The sequence below is a fragment of the Malaclemys terrapin genome, chromosome 1 (genome assembly GCF_027887155.1).
Source record: "Malaclemys terrapin pileata isolate rMalTer1 chromosome 1, rMalTer1.hap1, whole genome shotgun sequence".
Classification (NCBI taxonomy): Eukaryota; Metazoa; Chordata; order Testudines; family Emydidae; genus Malaclemys; species Malaclemys terrapin.
In genome coordinates this window covers 264,406,131-264,420,615 of record NC_071505.1, presented here as the reverse complement: position 1 = coordinate 264,420,615, position 14,485 = coordinate 264,406,131, and the positions used below count along the sequence as shown (strand labels likewise).

General features: G+C 35.7%; 1 protein-coding gene across 13 annotated transcripts in view; it reads left to right on the top strand.

The window, feature by feature from the left end:
• DOCK9 (dedicator of cytokinesis 9) overlaps window positions 1-14,086 on the top strand; it is a 319,963-nt gene extending 305,877 nt beyond the window's left edge. For all 13 annotated transcript variants that reach the window (XM_054012624.1, XM_054012570.1, XM_054012629.1 and 10 more), the window contains 5 exons: window positions 376-586; window positions 4,319-4,509; window positions 9,023-9,123; window positions 9,327-9,465; window positions 12,773-14,086. In XM_054012624.1, coding sequence (XP_053868599.1) covers window positions 376-586; window positions 4,319-4,509; window positions 9,023-9,123; window positions 9,327-9,465; window positions 12,773-12,895 — 765 coding nt within the window. In that variant the 3' untranslated portion in view covers window positions 12,896-14,086. The remainder of the gene's footprint in view (window positions 1-375; window positions 587-4,318; window positions 4,510-9,022; window positions 9,124-9,326; window positions 9,466-12,772) is intronic.
• Window positions 14,087-14,485: the final 399 nt, after the last annotated feature.

The following is a 14,485-nucleotide window of genomic DNA, read 5'->3' as shown; positions in this document are numbered from 1 at the left end:
TTGTTTCCTCACTTTTGACTGCTCAATTGTGCTTGCTTAATTCTTCTGTTAATGTAGCGTCTTAATGGAATTTAATATAATTTGCTATGTTGACACTGCTCTGTGGATGTGTCTTTTATCTGCAGTCCAGTACTGTAAAAAGGTAGAAAATTGTGTCACTAGACAAATATACTAATGTTATACTATCACTGCCTGTAACTTTTAAGTTAATAAAGGAGGGTACTTCAGTTTTTAAATCAGTGGAGCTCAGGGGTTTCGCACCTGGATTTACTTGCAGAACCAGAGCCAAATTTACTTTATAAAAACTATACAATTTCAAATTAAAAAATCAACTTTAAATAGTTGCAATTTAAATATTTTTCTATTTTTCTAAAGGTGAATCCCAAGGATTTGGACTCAAAATATGCATATATACAAGTTACACATGTAGTCCCATATTTTGAAGAAAAGGAATTGCAAGAGAGAAAAACAGAGTTTGAAAGAACTCACAATATTCGTCGTTTTATGTTTGAAATGCCCTTTACTCAATCTGGTAAAAGACGAGGAGGAGTGGAAGAACAGTGTAAACGACGAACTATTTTGACAGGTATTGTATGATGGATTTCTCTTTTTAAAGAGGACTGCTTTTTTGTATTATGTCTTCATATTTAGCTCTTGGTGTTTGGAATTCTGTAAGTGAATAACCTCTTGTGTTTTGTCAGGAGAATCCCAGTTCATTTCAAGGATTTCATGCAAGACTGTTGATGGTAGCTACTAAAGCAAAATAAACCAAAGATTAGGTGTAGGCCAAACAAATTTCTTTTCTTTCAAACTGTACATACACTTCATGATGTATTAAATGTAACACAGAAATCCTCTTACTTTTCTGTAAGAGAGTATTGATCCTATGGCAGTACATTTTGTCATGTGATCCCTTTGCACTCCGATAACTGCTGATCAGAGAATGTGGAGGAAGATCACCTAAGAATAGGATCCCACATAGCTTTTACTTTCAAATTAATATTTTTGTTTTGGATAAAGGGGTTCCTCAATCTTTTTTTTTTTTTGGTGTGTGTGTGTGTGTGTGTGTGTGTGTGTGTGTGTGTGTGTGTACCTCCCTTATTTATAATGCAATAAATAATAAGAATATGGAAACTAGGGCTAAGAGTTATCACCATATCAGTTAGGGCTGTGATCTTGGATAAGACACCTCCATGGAAAACCTATGTGCTGTAAGAATCAATGATTGAGATTCAGCGAATGTCAATCTTCCTTCTTGGATTGGTACTTAATTAGTGCCTCAAGATGTTGTCAGATACCTATGTTACTGGAAGAGCTGATGATCTGGCTGTGTCATAGGATTGAGTTCAGTTGGTTTGCTCTGGCATGAACTTCCAGTATGATCGTGGGTGAGTCATTCACTAGTTTGTCTTAACTTTCCCATTGTTATCTTTAAAATGAACATTATTATCTCTTATGGGTGTAGATGTAAGTGTCTGAATTCACTAATACCTACAGAATACTTTGTGGACTTTATATGGAAGGCACGATAGAAGTGTGAAGTGTTACATTTTATCCAAAAGATAATATTTAAACCTGGGGTCCTGACCATTTATAGTAATTAAACTTCTCGCTTTGATCTAAAGTAGGATCATTAACCCAAATGTCCTTGTTGTATTACAGTTTGGGTATTTTCAGTCCACTTGCCTAAAAATCCTATGTTGTTTTTTAAGTACTTTTCATTTCCCATCCAAAAATATTGCCTAGGGTTAGACTTGCTACTTGAGCAGTCTGGAGATTTTTCCAATGGAACATTTTTCCAGTGGAAAATTCCAGTTCTCTGAAATCAAAACATTCTGAAGAAACATATTAAGTTTTATGAAACTTTTGACAGAAATCAGGTAGGTTCCATCAGAAACTTGCCTGGTTTCCTACCTGCCTCCTTGGCAGCCTGGGTTCTCAGATCTTCAGCTGCCCAGGCTTCCAGGACTTGAAGCTCCTTGGAACACCAGGGAGCTTATTTCATTTTGGATTAACAAATCATTGTGGGCTTGCAGTTCTATGAAAAAATTGAAGTTTTTGGATTTTCATCCTGATTCAGGATTTAAAAAAAAAATCCATCTTAAGCTGGAAGATATAAAGGGGAACTCTTTCCCAACTGCTATTTTGTTCTAGTTAACTCCCATAGGAGCAGCAAGTGAGAATCTACCAGTATCCTGGATGCTTTCGTCTGTCAGTACCCTTATTCTATCCAATATGGTTTTTTTGCTTTTAGCTTTTTAGTTAGATTCTTTTAGTTCTGCAACATTGTGACCCTACTGGTGTTTGACCCCATTTACACAATCCTTCATTCTCCATTTCTATGTTGATTATACACCATGGTTAGCTCACAGGATTTGGGTCTTAATTCTTCTTTTTTCCGAGTCTCCATCTCCAGTTGGTACCATGCTTGATCCCAATAAAAACACCATCTTTAAGTTTTGCCAATCAAAAAATGCTACAACAACTGTTACTGCTGACTGTGTATGTTGCCTCGATGAGGGTCACCATGCAGATTAAATACACAGGCATCGCTATCACCTTGAATTCAAAGGGAGTAGGAAGGCTGCCTCAAATGCCATCTGTTAGAAGAGGTGGTTAATGCCATTTGTCAGAGCTTGAGAAGCATGGAAAGGCCACATCAAAGGGCACCTCAGCATCACTCTTATGGCTAAGGCCAGTGCTAAGTCCTCTGGGTCAACATCAAGGGGCTCCTTGACAACTCTGACATTTGGTAGACCAAAAATGTTGGTGTCGAAGCTAAGAATACCAGGAAGGCTGACTTAAAGGCCTCTCACCTGGAAAACTTACACCGACTCTTTGAAAGTGACCTCCAAAGTATTTTTTTAATTAAATTTGTGCCTTTTTTCCTATTCAGTTTTTATCTTAGTAAAGCCAGAAATCACACATCTGTCTTCCCTGTTTTAACTGGAGAACTACTTTGGGACTTGTCTATACTGGAAAATGTATTGTGTTATACCATATTAACTAACACAGTGTAAATACAACTTAGTTCACATTCTCCCTGCCCCCTTTGAATTAAGAGGAAAATTACAAGGAGATATTACACAACACTACTATGACTACCTGGACGGTTATTAGTTAGCAAATATTATAACTTTATATCATAGCTACAATGTGTACATCTATTGAATACACAATTTTAAAAAATAATACACATATTGGTATACCTCTATCCTGGGGGATTTCATTCTCCAGTGCAGTACCTGAAATAGATTATGGATAGTAGTATTAAGTTTCCGCTAGGAAAGTCTATCATTTAAAGGAAAATATAATTAAGTATGACTAAGAAGTTTAGCGAGTTTAATTTATAATCCTGTTTTGCAAAACATTCGTTGGTAGAAAGTGGCATTTTATTGTATAGTTACCAAATTATTACATTTTTATAATTCTCTAAAGCAATTAAAGTAACTAATTTTAAAAAAAATTATAAACTTCCTTTGCAAAAGAAGTTCAATTTAAACACATGATTTCTTTATTGCTTCTGAACTGCAATAAATTAGTTCACTTGTATGTCAAGGTCAGGGGCTGATTATTTTAAATACTGAGTCATACATACTGTTTCCATTGGGATTATAACAAACGGTACTTTTTAAAAGAAGTATTGCATATTTATATGTCATTCATAAGTTACTGTGCTGTAGACTTTGATCATTTGTGCCTTCTCAAGATAGAGTTTCCTGAAGTATGAGGCACATCCCCTGGAATGTGTAAATATTCAGCACCACATGGTGGAGTTGAAGGGGTTGGGGGGGGGGAGGGGAAGGTGATTGGCTTCATTTTCGTGAAAAGAGGTTTGGGGACAGCTTTTGAAAAGTTTGGAAAAGGCTGATTTAAGAAATGTTAGGAATTTGGTAATCCACAAAAGGAAGGAAATTCAGAGTTGGCTAACACTTGATTTCAGTAGTAACAGAATCACACTTCTGAAAATCCAACCCAAAATGTTTTAATAGTTTTATTTGGAATGTATTTATTTATTAACTAAAATGCCTTAAAAGGAAACTCTGAACTTTTTTTATACTATTGCCAAGCAATACTGAAGGCTAATACTGAAAGATACTGGAGAATAAATGTTTGTGGTGTTTTTCAGTTTGTTTACTTTATGAATTTGACAGCATTTTGTGTATCATGTAACAAGATTGTTTGCTGTATGGTTGTAGCAATAAAAAGCATTACTAGCATAATAAACTTTTTTGAAGAATTTTGTAAAGCTCCACCAACTGTTTAAAATAGCTTCATATAATCAGAAATTCATTACTTAATCTGTTTTTTCCCCTAGCCATACATTGTTTCCCCTATGTGAAAAAGCGCATTCCTGTAATGTATCAGCACCATACAGATCTAAACCCAGTTGAAGTAGCCATTGATGAAATGAGTAAGAAGGTTGCAGAGCTCAGGCAGCTTTGTTCTTCAACTGAAGTAGATATGATCAAACTGCAGCTAAAGCTACAGGGAAGTGTCAGTGTTCAGGTAAGATCACATACCTACCTGTGCACCAGATCTCATATATTGCTTTCCCCAACAAAATATGATAAATGAACTTTCAGCATTTTTGTCTTTACAAAGTGTCTATTTTTATGTGAAATTATTGAATGTTTCATATAAAAAGTATGTATCATTCATTGTCCTAGATTATTTTTCATAACAAACCGTAACAGCTTTTGACAATTAAACAAAGGACTCAAAGCTATGTGATTGACTTGTATGACCAACTTAGCTCCTTTTGGTTCCAGAGTGAGAGGCTGGAACAGGAATAAAACACTAGCTTCTCAAATAACAGGGATGAATTAATTAATTTTGCTTAATTTCAAACTCACTCTCATGTTGGGTTCAAATGCTCTGTTCAAACTTAATCGTTATTGGGTTTGAATTTCCAGTCCAACGCTTTTTGAAAAAAGAAGCCCAAAAAGTGTCAGAACAGGGAGGGGAAAAGAATGAAAATTGGAGCAGATAATGAACATAAAGTTTAAAAAAAAAAAAAAAAAAAACATGGGTTGAGAGAACATTTATACGAGAGAAAATTGTATACGTGTGTGAGATGATATTAGGGGAGCTGGTAGCAAGCAGTTATATAGGTTGGTTAGCACTTTCCAGGCATACTGTTCTATGACATAGGACCTTGGCCTCATTTAGTGAACACAATGGACACACAGAGGGACAGAATTAAGGTTGCCCCGACAACCATAAATCTAGCACTTTCTGACTTTTGAGTGCTTGTCTTTACAACCTAACTGAGGTGTTTTTAATATAGCTTTTGTGTGCATGAGTTTTATATACACACACACACACACGCATTCTCTATCAAAGCCACTCATTTGTACCATCATCGCTTTTGAGGGTGACAGCCCATCTCTAAAACAGGTTTTCCTTTAGCTATTAAACCTTTTATTTCTTTGTTTTATTTATAACTATGTGACAATTTCAAAATTGTGATAGGTTGTAAAATAGTGTTAAAAAGATGCCTACAACCAGCGTGGAGCACACAGATACACAAGATGCCATTGGAAGTAGCAGTAGGCTGGTGCTTTCAGGCAACCTCTGTGGATTGCAGTGCAGTCACTGCTAGCCTTCCCCTCTGTTGTTTACATAGGTATCAGAAATTCTATATGCCAAAAACTAAAGGGAGAAATTATCAGGGGCCTCAAAATAAACTACATTACAAATTTTGATTTAAAGAACGAAGATTGGTGAGCTGCTCAGTGTGACCATCTCTTTTTCTAGATGGCGAGCAATGATGATTATGTAGTTTTCACACACTAACATAGGAAAAGTAGCTATGTCCTCACAGTTTAAAAAATTTAAGCTTCAGCAAAGATGAGTCCATCAACAATTATATTGTACAGGGACAATACTTATATGCAGTACAGCTCATTTCATGATGCACTCACTATGCTTTACAAAATGAAATCATAAAGATAAATAGAATGAAGAGTTGAAGAACTTGGAGTTATTGGAAGTATTGAATATGAGACATGACTCTAATCAAAGTAATTAATAACAGTGAACAAAATTGTCATGTGACAGCTGTTTGGCTTGTGTGAAATGAGTTGTCCACATAGCAAGGAACCATTGGGTCCTTCCCCTACAAGAATTGAGAGGTAGTTAGTACACAGGGGCCCCTTCTCAAAAACTTCCCCAATAGCAACCTGGCAACCATTTCAGACTCAAAAGGGTGCACTATCTAGAAAAAGGTTTTGATCCCTAGACAAGCAACAAAAGCCCCCACCTTCTCCCTCCCCCCAAAAATAGAAACCTAAACATTTATAAAAGGCCAGAAAAGAAGAAAAAGTTAAGAATCCTGATCTTTCTGAACTTCAGCTCATCCTCTAAAGAAGAGGAGCTGTCAGCTTTAGACCATGATAACCTCAAGCCATACGAGCAGGAGATAGTCTTTTCTCCCAGATGTGTTTGAGGCCTTGTTGAAGAAAGTGGTGGACACCGTTAGTATTCATCCAAAAAGAGAGGATGAGCAAGCAAAGTCCACAAACAAGACAGATTTTTCCACCTCCCTACACCCTTCTTTGAAGAATTCTTTAGGCAAGAACACTTACTCCTTAAGATTAATGCATCTGTGTTTAAGAATGTGAGAATTCTTGCAGAAGTTTAATTCTTTCCTAAAGCCTCATACCTGAGCCATCTTGAGAAGTGACTTTAAAGCTTTGTTATTAATCATCAGAACTACTCTGGCAACTACTTTTCACAATGGACATGGTGTCAAAAGCCTCACCCCCAAAACCACAATGAGTTTCATTGCTAAAGAAAATAATCCCTGGCTATTGTTTCAGAATGGACATATCCATGGACTGTATGAGGCTGGCAGTGAGGGCCATAGCCACAAACTCTGTAGCTGAACACCAACTTTGGCTCCAACTCTGGATAGAGGTTAATTATTCTTAGCAAATTCTCTGTGCCTCAGGATTTTCTCTGGCAGACTCTCATTTGAGGGAAAAGCTTGAAGTGGTAATGAACAATAATGCAGACAAGCCAAAGAGTTTTCTTCCTCTGTGAGGGCAGAACTTCCTTTAATCTTTGTTGTGAGTAGGAATGAAAGAGAGTGATTCCTGGTAACAGAGCATCATGAGGAAAACTGGATCAAAAAGTCAATCCAGACCCTCCTTCCAGTCCAAGTCATTAGTGAGACTGCAACTGAGCGTGTCTCTGCCCAGAAATAAATCTATGACTGTGGATATCTCACTTCTTAGACACACAAATTTGGTCAGCCTTACGCAGTGGTCTGGGAGACCCCAATAACTGATACTCTCTGAAGTTCCATTTCTCCTCCTCATCCAGCCTCGAGGGAGGGTGAGAAATGCCAAGCAATGCAAAAAGATATTGCATCTCCTAGGAGCAACAGAGCCTGCCCCATGAAGGATGGGGTATTCTTTTAAAATGTAAGGCCTCCAGGGTGGGGATTATCTCTTATCTGTATTTGTACAGTACCCATCCAATGGGGCCTTCATGTGCTATTACAAATATTTACTAATAAATAAATAAAGAAAGAACCATTCCCAACAAGAAGTGCCCTCATCTGGTAGTGGAAATAGAAGCCCACAAGACAGTAGGATTCAGAGACAAAATCCTGAACACAGATGACAGACTTTAGGATAGGAAGCACCCCTGAAGGACTGCAATAAGCAGGGAACGTGGTCAAGGTGAAAGAGTCACCAAAGCATCAAATTCCTAGGGATAGAAATGATGAGGCTAGCTTCATAGGACTGCTAATTCACCTGCAATAGTAGCATGCGCTGGTTCAACCAGACAATAGACAATGCAATGACCATGGCAGGCACTAGTCATCTGAACCAAACTGTTGGCAGATAAGTTAAAATTTCGGAATCAGGAAGTGTTCAACTGATATCCCGGAAGGTAGGCCATCCCCAGAAAAGTTATTTACATCCAATCTGTTGTAACTAGGTACTTGTGCACTGAAGAAGCAGATCAACGATCTTTGGGAATAGACTATGGCTCATAGATGGCCAAATGGGTTTATGTACAGGCCCCTAACCCTCTTACCACCTACTTTCCTGAACTATTCCTATCTGAACTAGTAGAAGAAACAAATATCACCACTCCCCAAATTAGCTAAGAAGATTGTGGTACTCAGGCCTAGTGGAGCTATAGCAGAGGTCACCAATCTCTCTCCTATCCCAGGTCTTATTTCTTGACTTCCTAATCTGAACTACCTGAGCCTGATAGCTTAACTATTGCTCTAGCATTTTTCATATTTTTAGTGAAGCTATGTGACTGGTCTTTGAGAGCCCCTGGTGTCTCTCAGTTCTCATTGACTCAATTCTAGCAGGTGAAGGATCCATTCATTGGTAAAGGACTGTCAAGCATGCTGTCTCTAAGAAAATATATTTATTGTTACTGTATATTTATTTATATTGCATTACTGTCTGGAAGAGCTAGCCAGGTCTTGAACTGTACAGGCCTTCCCCAAAGAGTTTACAATTTTAGGCTTTAAGATGCGCCTCAGCAGATGGGTAAAATGGGGAGAGTGAATGGGGTAACAGTAATATGAGCATGTTTTTGCATAGGGAAGCTGTGTGCACAATTTTAGATAGTTTAGGGTTTTTTTTAATAATGGAGATAAATAAGCAGATCAGTATGAGCTCACCATTTGCCTAGCATACTAAGGAAGACAAATTTCCTATTTGTTGGCAGTCTTACCAGAGATTGTATTTTGCTGCCACCCTTCCCTCTAGGTCCCCCAGGTCAGGATGCATCACTTTGAGGTGGCAGCATGGGGAAATATATTCATGTGTTGTTCCTGTTGAATAAACAGAGGAGTTTTGTTTCCTATTTTATCTATTCAGTACTTTCAACAAACAATAAATTCACTTAAGAACAACAAACCTACCTAGCCAAACAACTTGTTTCACTATATATGTGTGTAGGTATAAATATATATAAATGCTTTAGCTGGGACAATATGGTAATATAGCAAATCAACTTTATTTTAAATTCTTTTGTCTTGTTTTAGGTTAATGCTGGTCCATTAGCATATGCAAGAGCTTTCTTAGATGACACAAATACCAAAAAGTATCCAGACAATAAAGTGAAATTACTGAAGGAAGTTTTCAGGTAAACTGTCTGAATGTACACTGAATAACTTTTTAAAGACTGATGTTTTAGGCAGGTTTTGTTTTAGTCATTTACTTTAACATTACCAACGTCCTTGCCACACTAACAAGGTATTCTAAAACTAACAATTAGCATTTGACATTTCTCCTCTAGATTTTGCATAAACGGTGTCTTTTTCTTTTCTATTTTTTATACAACTTCAGACAATTTGTTGAGGCTTGTGGTCTTGCTTTGGGTATAAATGAACGACTTATAAAGGAAGATCAGTTAGAATATCAAGAAGAAATGAAGGCTAACTACAGAGAAATGGCAAAAGAACTTTCTGAAATAATGCATGAACAAGTATGTACTGAATCCTAAATACTATATATAACGCCATCCAGGATATAATCAACCAAGCTATAATATGCACCGTTACCTATAGGGGAAATATTCAGTCTTGTTTTTTCCAGTGTTCTACTCTTGCATCAGAACTCTCCTACTATCCTGTGGTCACAACATGGTTTTCTCTAATTTTGTCAATAATTTGTCATATTTGTAAATGCTCACACATATTTACTGCAAATGCAAATGAAATAATTTAATATTTTAAATAATCCATTAATAATCAACAAGGATACAACAAAAACTCATAAATTATTTTTTAAAATTGACTGTCGGTGAGTAGTCTACATGGAGCGAAGTACAAAAGTTACTGTAAGTGGTCCTTACCTTACATAAGGTTTATTGAAATGATCCCATGTTAATTGTCACAGAGTAATAATTTAATAGAGAGGAAGTGGCTTAAGACTTCACTTTTTAATGCTGAGAGAGGACACTTTTGTTGACTTCAGCCAAAATTTCTTTAAAATAAAAAATACTTAAATACTAAGATTTTTTTCTTTTAAGAAACCTAAGCATACATAGTATAATTATGCATAATACCTATATATAAAATTTTCTTCTGAAATAATATTCGTTCTGACAATGTTATATGCAGTAAATATTTTGTGCAAGTGTGAACTATGATTTTCTTAGGTATACTAATTATAGAATTTAAATATCTGTCCATAAATCATTTTGTACACATTTCATTTTGTGTTTGACACCTTACAGTCTTGTTCACAATGTCATCTCTCCCTACAAAGGGTTTTCTGTTCTGTAGAGTGAATTCCATTTAATGACATTCATTGAGTTCTTGTTCTTGCAGAGAAGTGGGATTTTAAATGCATAGAACTATAAGTTACATCAGTGTATCATCTTTCAAATTTTTATTTCTTAATTGTCTTTAGTTAACGTCTTGTTCAAAATGTTATGGTGAGCTTGGAGCATAGCAAGTACTATATAAGACTATTCGCACGCATACATCTTCTCTATCGTACTTTTTCAAAGAAGAAAATTTCCTACACACATGACTTTTACAGTGTCACACAGCATAATGTGGGCATAGAAAACACATTTATTGTACAAAAACTATAAAAATAGTATTTACATATAGGCATAAATGTATATGACCTTTCAACAGATGTAGAGTGAAACTTTTTCCCTGCTGCAAAGAACTTATAGTTGAAGGCAGAAAAGACTTGGGACAACAGTGCAAATGAGGAAGACTATATAGGAAAGATCATTGTAAGAAGTGGGCTTACAAGAAATGAGATGGTGCTTGGTGAACAAAAATGGGACAGTTTGACTAATAATATTTGAACCTGATGTGGTAAAAGGCAGGAATCCAGCGGAGAAGTTGAAAGAGGGATCATATGGCTTTACTGACAGGTGTTACTGAGCAGCAGCATATTTTGGATAAGCTCACGGCGGTATCTGTGAGACGTAGGAGGCCATAGAGAAGAGCATTGCAATAATAAGAGGAAAAATGGCAAAGGTTTGGACAAATGCTTTAGCAATGGCAATAGGGAGGGAAAGGCTATACGTTAATATTACATAGGAAGAAATAATAGGACATAATGAGAACTTGAATGTGGTCAAGAGGATGGAGGAGATTGAGGAATCTAAAATAACACTGCAGTTAAAAGTCTAGAAAGATAGTAGCATTTTAGCAACGTGAGAGCGAGGAGGGATTATAGAGACATTAAGCAGAACTCGGAAAAAATTAATTTGAGGTGAGTGCAGGACATTCGGAGTAGATTTTTGAGGAACAGGCATGGGGATACAATTGATTCGCTTACATAGTTTCCCTTCCTGTGATTGTAAAACGCAATGACACAAACATGATCTATTGTAAGGCTGCAGTAATGTACACTACTGTTATAATATGCCAGTTTGTTCTTCTTATACAAATATGATACATTAGAAAATGTGCTAATTCAGTTAAATGTTAGATAAAAGTGAAATGAGTCATTCTTTACAAGTTTTAAATTATATTTCAACATTTGAAAGTCTTCATTCAGAAATAAAATTACAGTGTACAAATTTAAATTTTAATTAAAAATTATAATTCACAGCTAACCTTTTATCTGGAATTCATTTTGAATTCTTTAAAAAGTAGGTTTTATATGACCGTACCTTATTTCTGTAGTTCAGAAATTCACAGAACATTTCAGCAATTTAATTTTTGTTCTGTGGGCAATGAAAAAGCAAATTAATATCAACTGCCCTAAATAATTAGTGTAGAGATTAAACAGTTGATTGCAAGAAACTTTAAACGTTATATGAAGGGGTTTTTTAATATACAAATGAATCTTAACAGACTTCTCTTTTTCTCTCCTGTGCTGCTCGCAAACATGATCAGATGGGATGGTAATATTTTTTGTTTCTGATTTCAGGGTCTCTGTCTAGTTTTGTATAATTTCTTTTTACCACTGTAGCACAGGATGAACACTTTTTGCTTCATGGCACAAAACCGCCTCAAGTTAGGAGTAGACTTTGGGTCGCTTTAATCTTTTTCCCACATCCGAAGTATATTGTGGAGTCAGAGTGGCCATTTCTCACTGTGTAAGATCCCTTTTTTGTCAGTCCATAGGCACCATCCTGAGGAATATGCTGTTCCACACTCCTGGTATGGAAATAACACAGCCATTAGGGAAGAAGGGAATCTAGTTTCAGAGGGAGAAAGGTGGAAGAGCAGTCCTAGTGGCAAAACACAGCAAGGGTTTTGAATGATTAACAAAGCTTTTGTATTAGCATTTTTTATATTTATCATTTAAATTGTCCATAATTCTTTCTCTGACAACAGTCAAAAGTAAACTTTTTTTGTGTTTGGCTGAGAAGTAAATGGTCTACAAATGGACTTTCATTTTTATAATGCCCACTGTTCTGTCTGTCTGCATTTTTCCAAACAAGCTGAGATTTGATGATTTCTTCCTCCTTCCATCAGAAGTTATTTCTATTGTTAACTTGTGAAAGGGGAGCTGTCTGAGTCTCAGCCAGCAAGAAAAGTGTAATCATTTAATTAGGAAGGTGTATCATGTGATGTTGTAGCAAGGTTTAGCACCCAAAGCAATACTAGAATTGGATCCCTGGAAATAATGTTAACCGCCACAAAAGAGAAAATTGTATGCCATTGAAGACCATATGAAAAATAGACTAGATAAATTGTACATTCTGAAAATACCCCACTCTTTTATGGAGTTTATTTAATTATTTTATACATGATTTTGTGTATCCGTGATCAGTTTTCAGGTGAAGTTATAGCTCTGTTTATTTTCCATTTAAGATTGTTCCTGTTGAAGAAAAGACCAGTGTTATGTCTAATTCACTACACATTTTCAACGCCATAAGTGGAACTCCAACAAGCACAGCCGTTCATGGGATTCCCAGTTCTTCTTCAGTTGCATGAGTGTTTTGTAAGGAAAGTAATTTCTCTTAGTATATGCATGGATTTGCTTTATTATTTGCAAACTCAGGATGATTTTAAAGCTAAATATTGGACACGTGCAAGCCATGTAAATTTAGCACACTAAAACACTGAGCACACTAAATCTCGGGACAGGCGGGAATAAACAATAGTGGTGGTAGACTTCTAAAGTAAATAGAAAGGTGAACATAAATCTTTTAATTTTGTGGGAAATATTAGAAGTTTTCATGTCTTTGCAGAGGTCTGTCTTGGGAACTTTTATGATAGTTAATTTCTCTTTTTCCTTAGAAAGTATTATTAAAATGAATGGCACATTACAAAAAGGTGGTGTAGAATGTACGTTTGCAGATATATAATATTCAGATGTTTTTTTATGTATGGCACATATAGATTGATTCCAAGTTCAAGAACTATTTTGGGACTAGATAGAGACACTAATTTAATGGAACTGACACTAGTAGTTTTTGTACCATTGACAAATTGTTGTGCTCCATTTTATACCTTGTTGGCATATTGAAAGTATGTGAGCTTAAAGCTGATGGAAAAATTAAGTACAACCAAATGTCTGTATTAATGAACACCAGGCACCAAGTTACACTAGAATGTAAGTGGTGGTAAACTGACTTGTACATATTGTTTGTTAATACAGTCCATAGACTCTGTACATACATGTGTGACATTTCTAAACAATTTTTAAATAGTCATAGCAGATCTCAAGCCTTCTGCTTTAAATTAAATTGTGACATATTTGTGCTCATTCCAAGTATATGCTATATACAGTTTGTTTATTCTTGTATATAAATAAGTGCAATATGAAGATGTACACAGTCTTTGCTATGTTAGGTTTATACACTGTTTTGAAAAAAATCATCCCTTTTGCCAAAGCAATGGAATACAAAATAGGTGATCATATTCTGTTAATTGGTGGTGTAATTTAAAGCTTTTACCATATTATTGTTCTTTTAAGACACTAATTTAGTAATTTTATATTTGGGGAAATAAAGGTTTTAAATTTTATTTAACTGGAAGCACTGTCCTGCTGTAATTAAACATTCTGTACTACATCTGTATTAAAAAAAAGTAGCTAATTTCTCTACAATGTGTTCTGGGTTCTGTTATTTTACAGTTTATACATTAAGGAGCAAGAACTCAAATTCACTCATACAAAATCAGATTATTGCAATTAAAATACGACACATACAACATGGAAGTTCTATGAATTATTTCTCTACAGTGACGTTATTTCCTGTGGTATACTCCTACACATTCATTATTGTTACTTTATTACCTCCATAGGAATTCTGCTCACTGAAGCAGTCCTTTCATGAATCCGTCCAAAAAATACTTGTAGTAATAACTTACGCTGCCCTTAATAACCAGTAAATCAGTGCCATTGACCCACCTCCCCCGCCAAAAAAAACCATTTTTTTTCCATCAAGCAATACTTTAGAAATTTTTCTCATCCTTTCAGCATGGATGTGCTGACATTTTCATTAGTAGGGGGTGAATATGTATTGTCATTGTTTGCCAATGGTATTTGAAGAGACAGCATTTTTGGTTTATATCACTAAT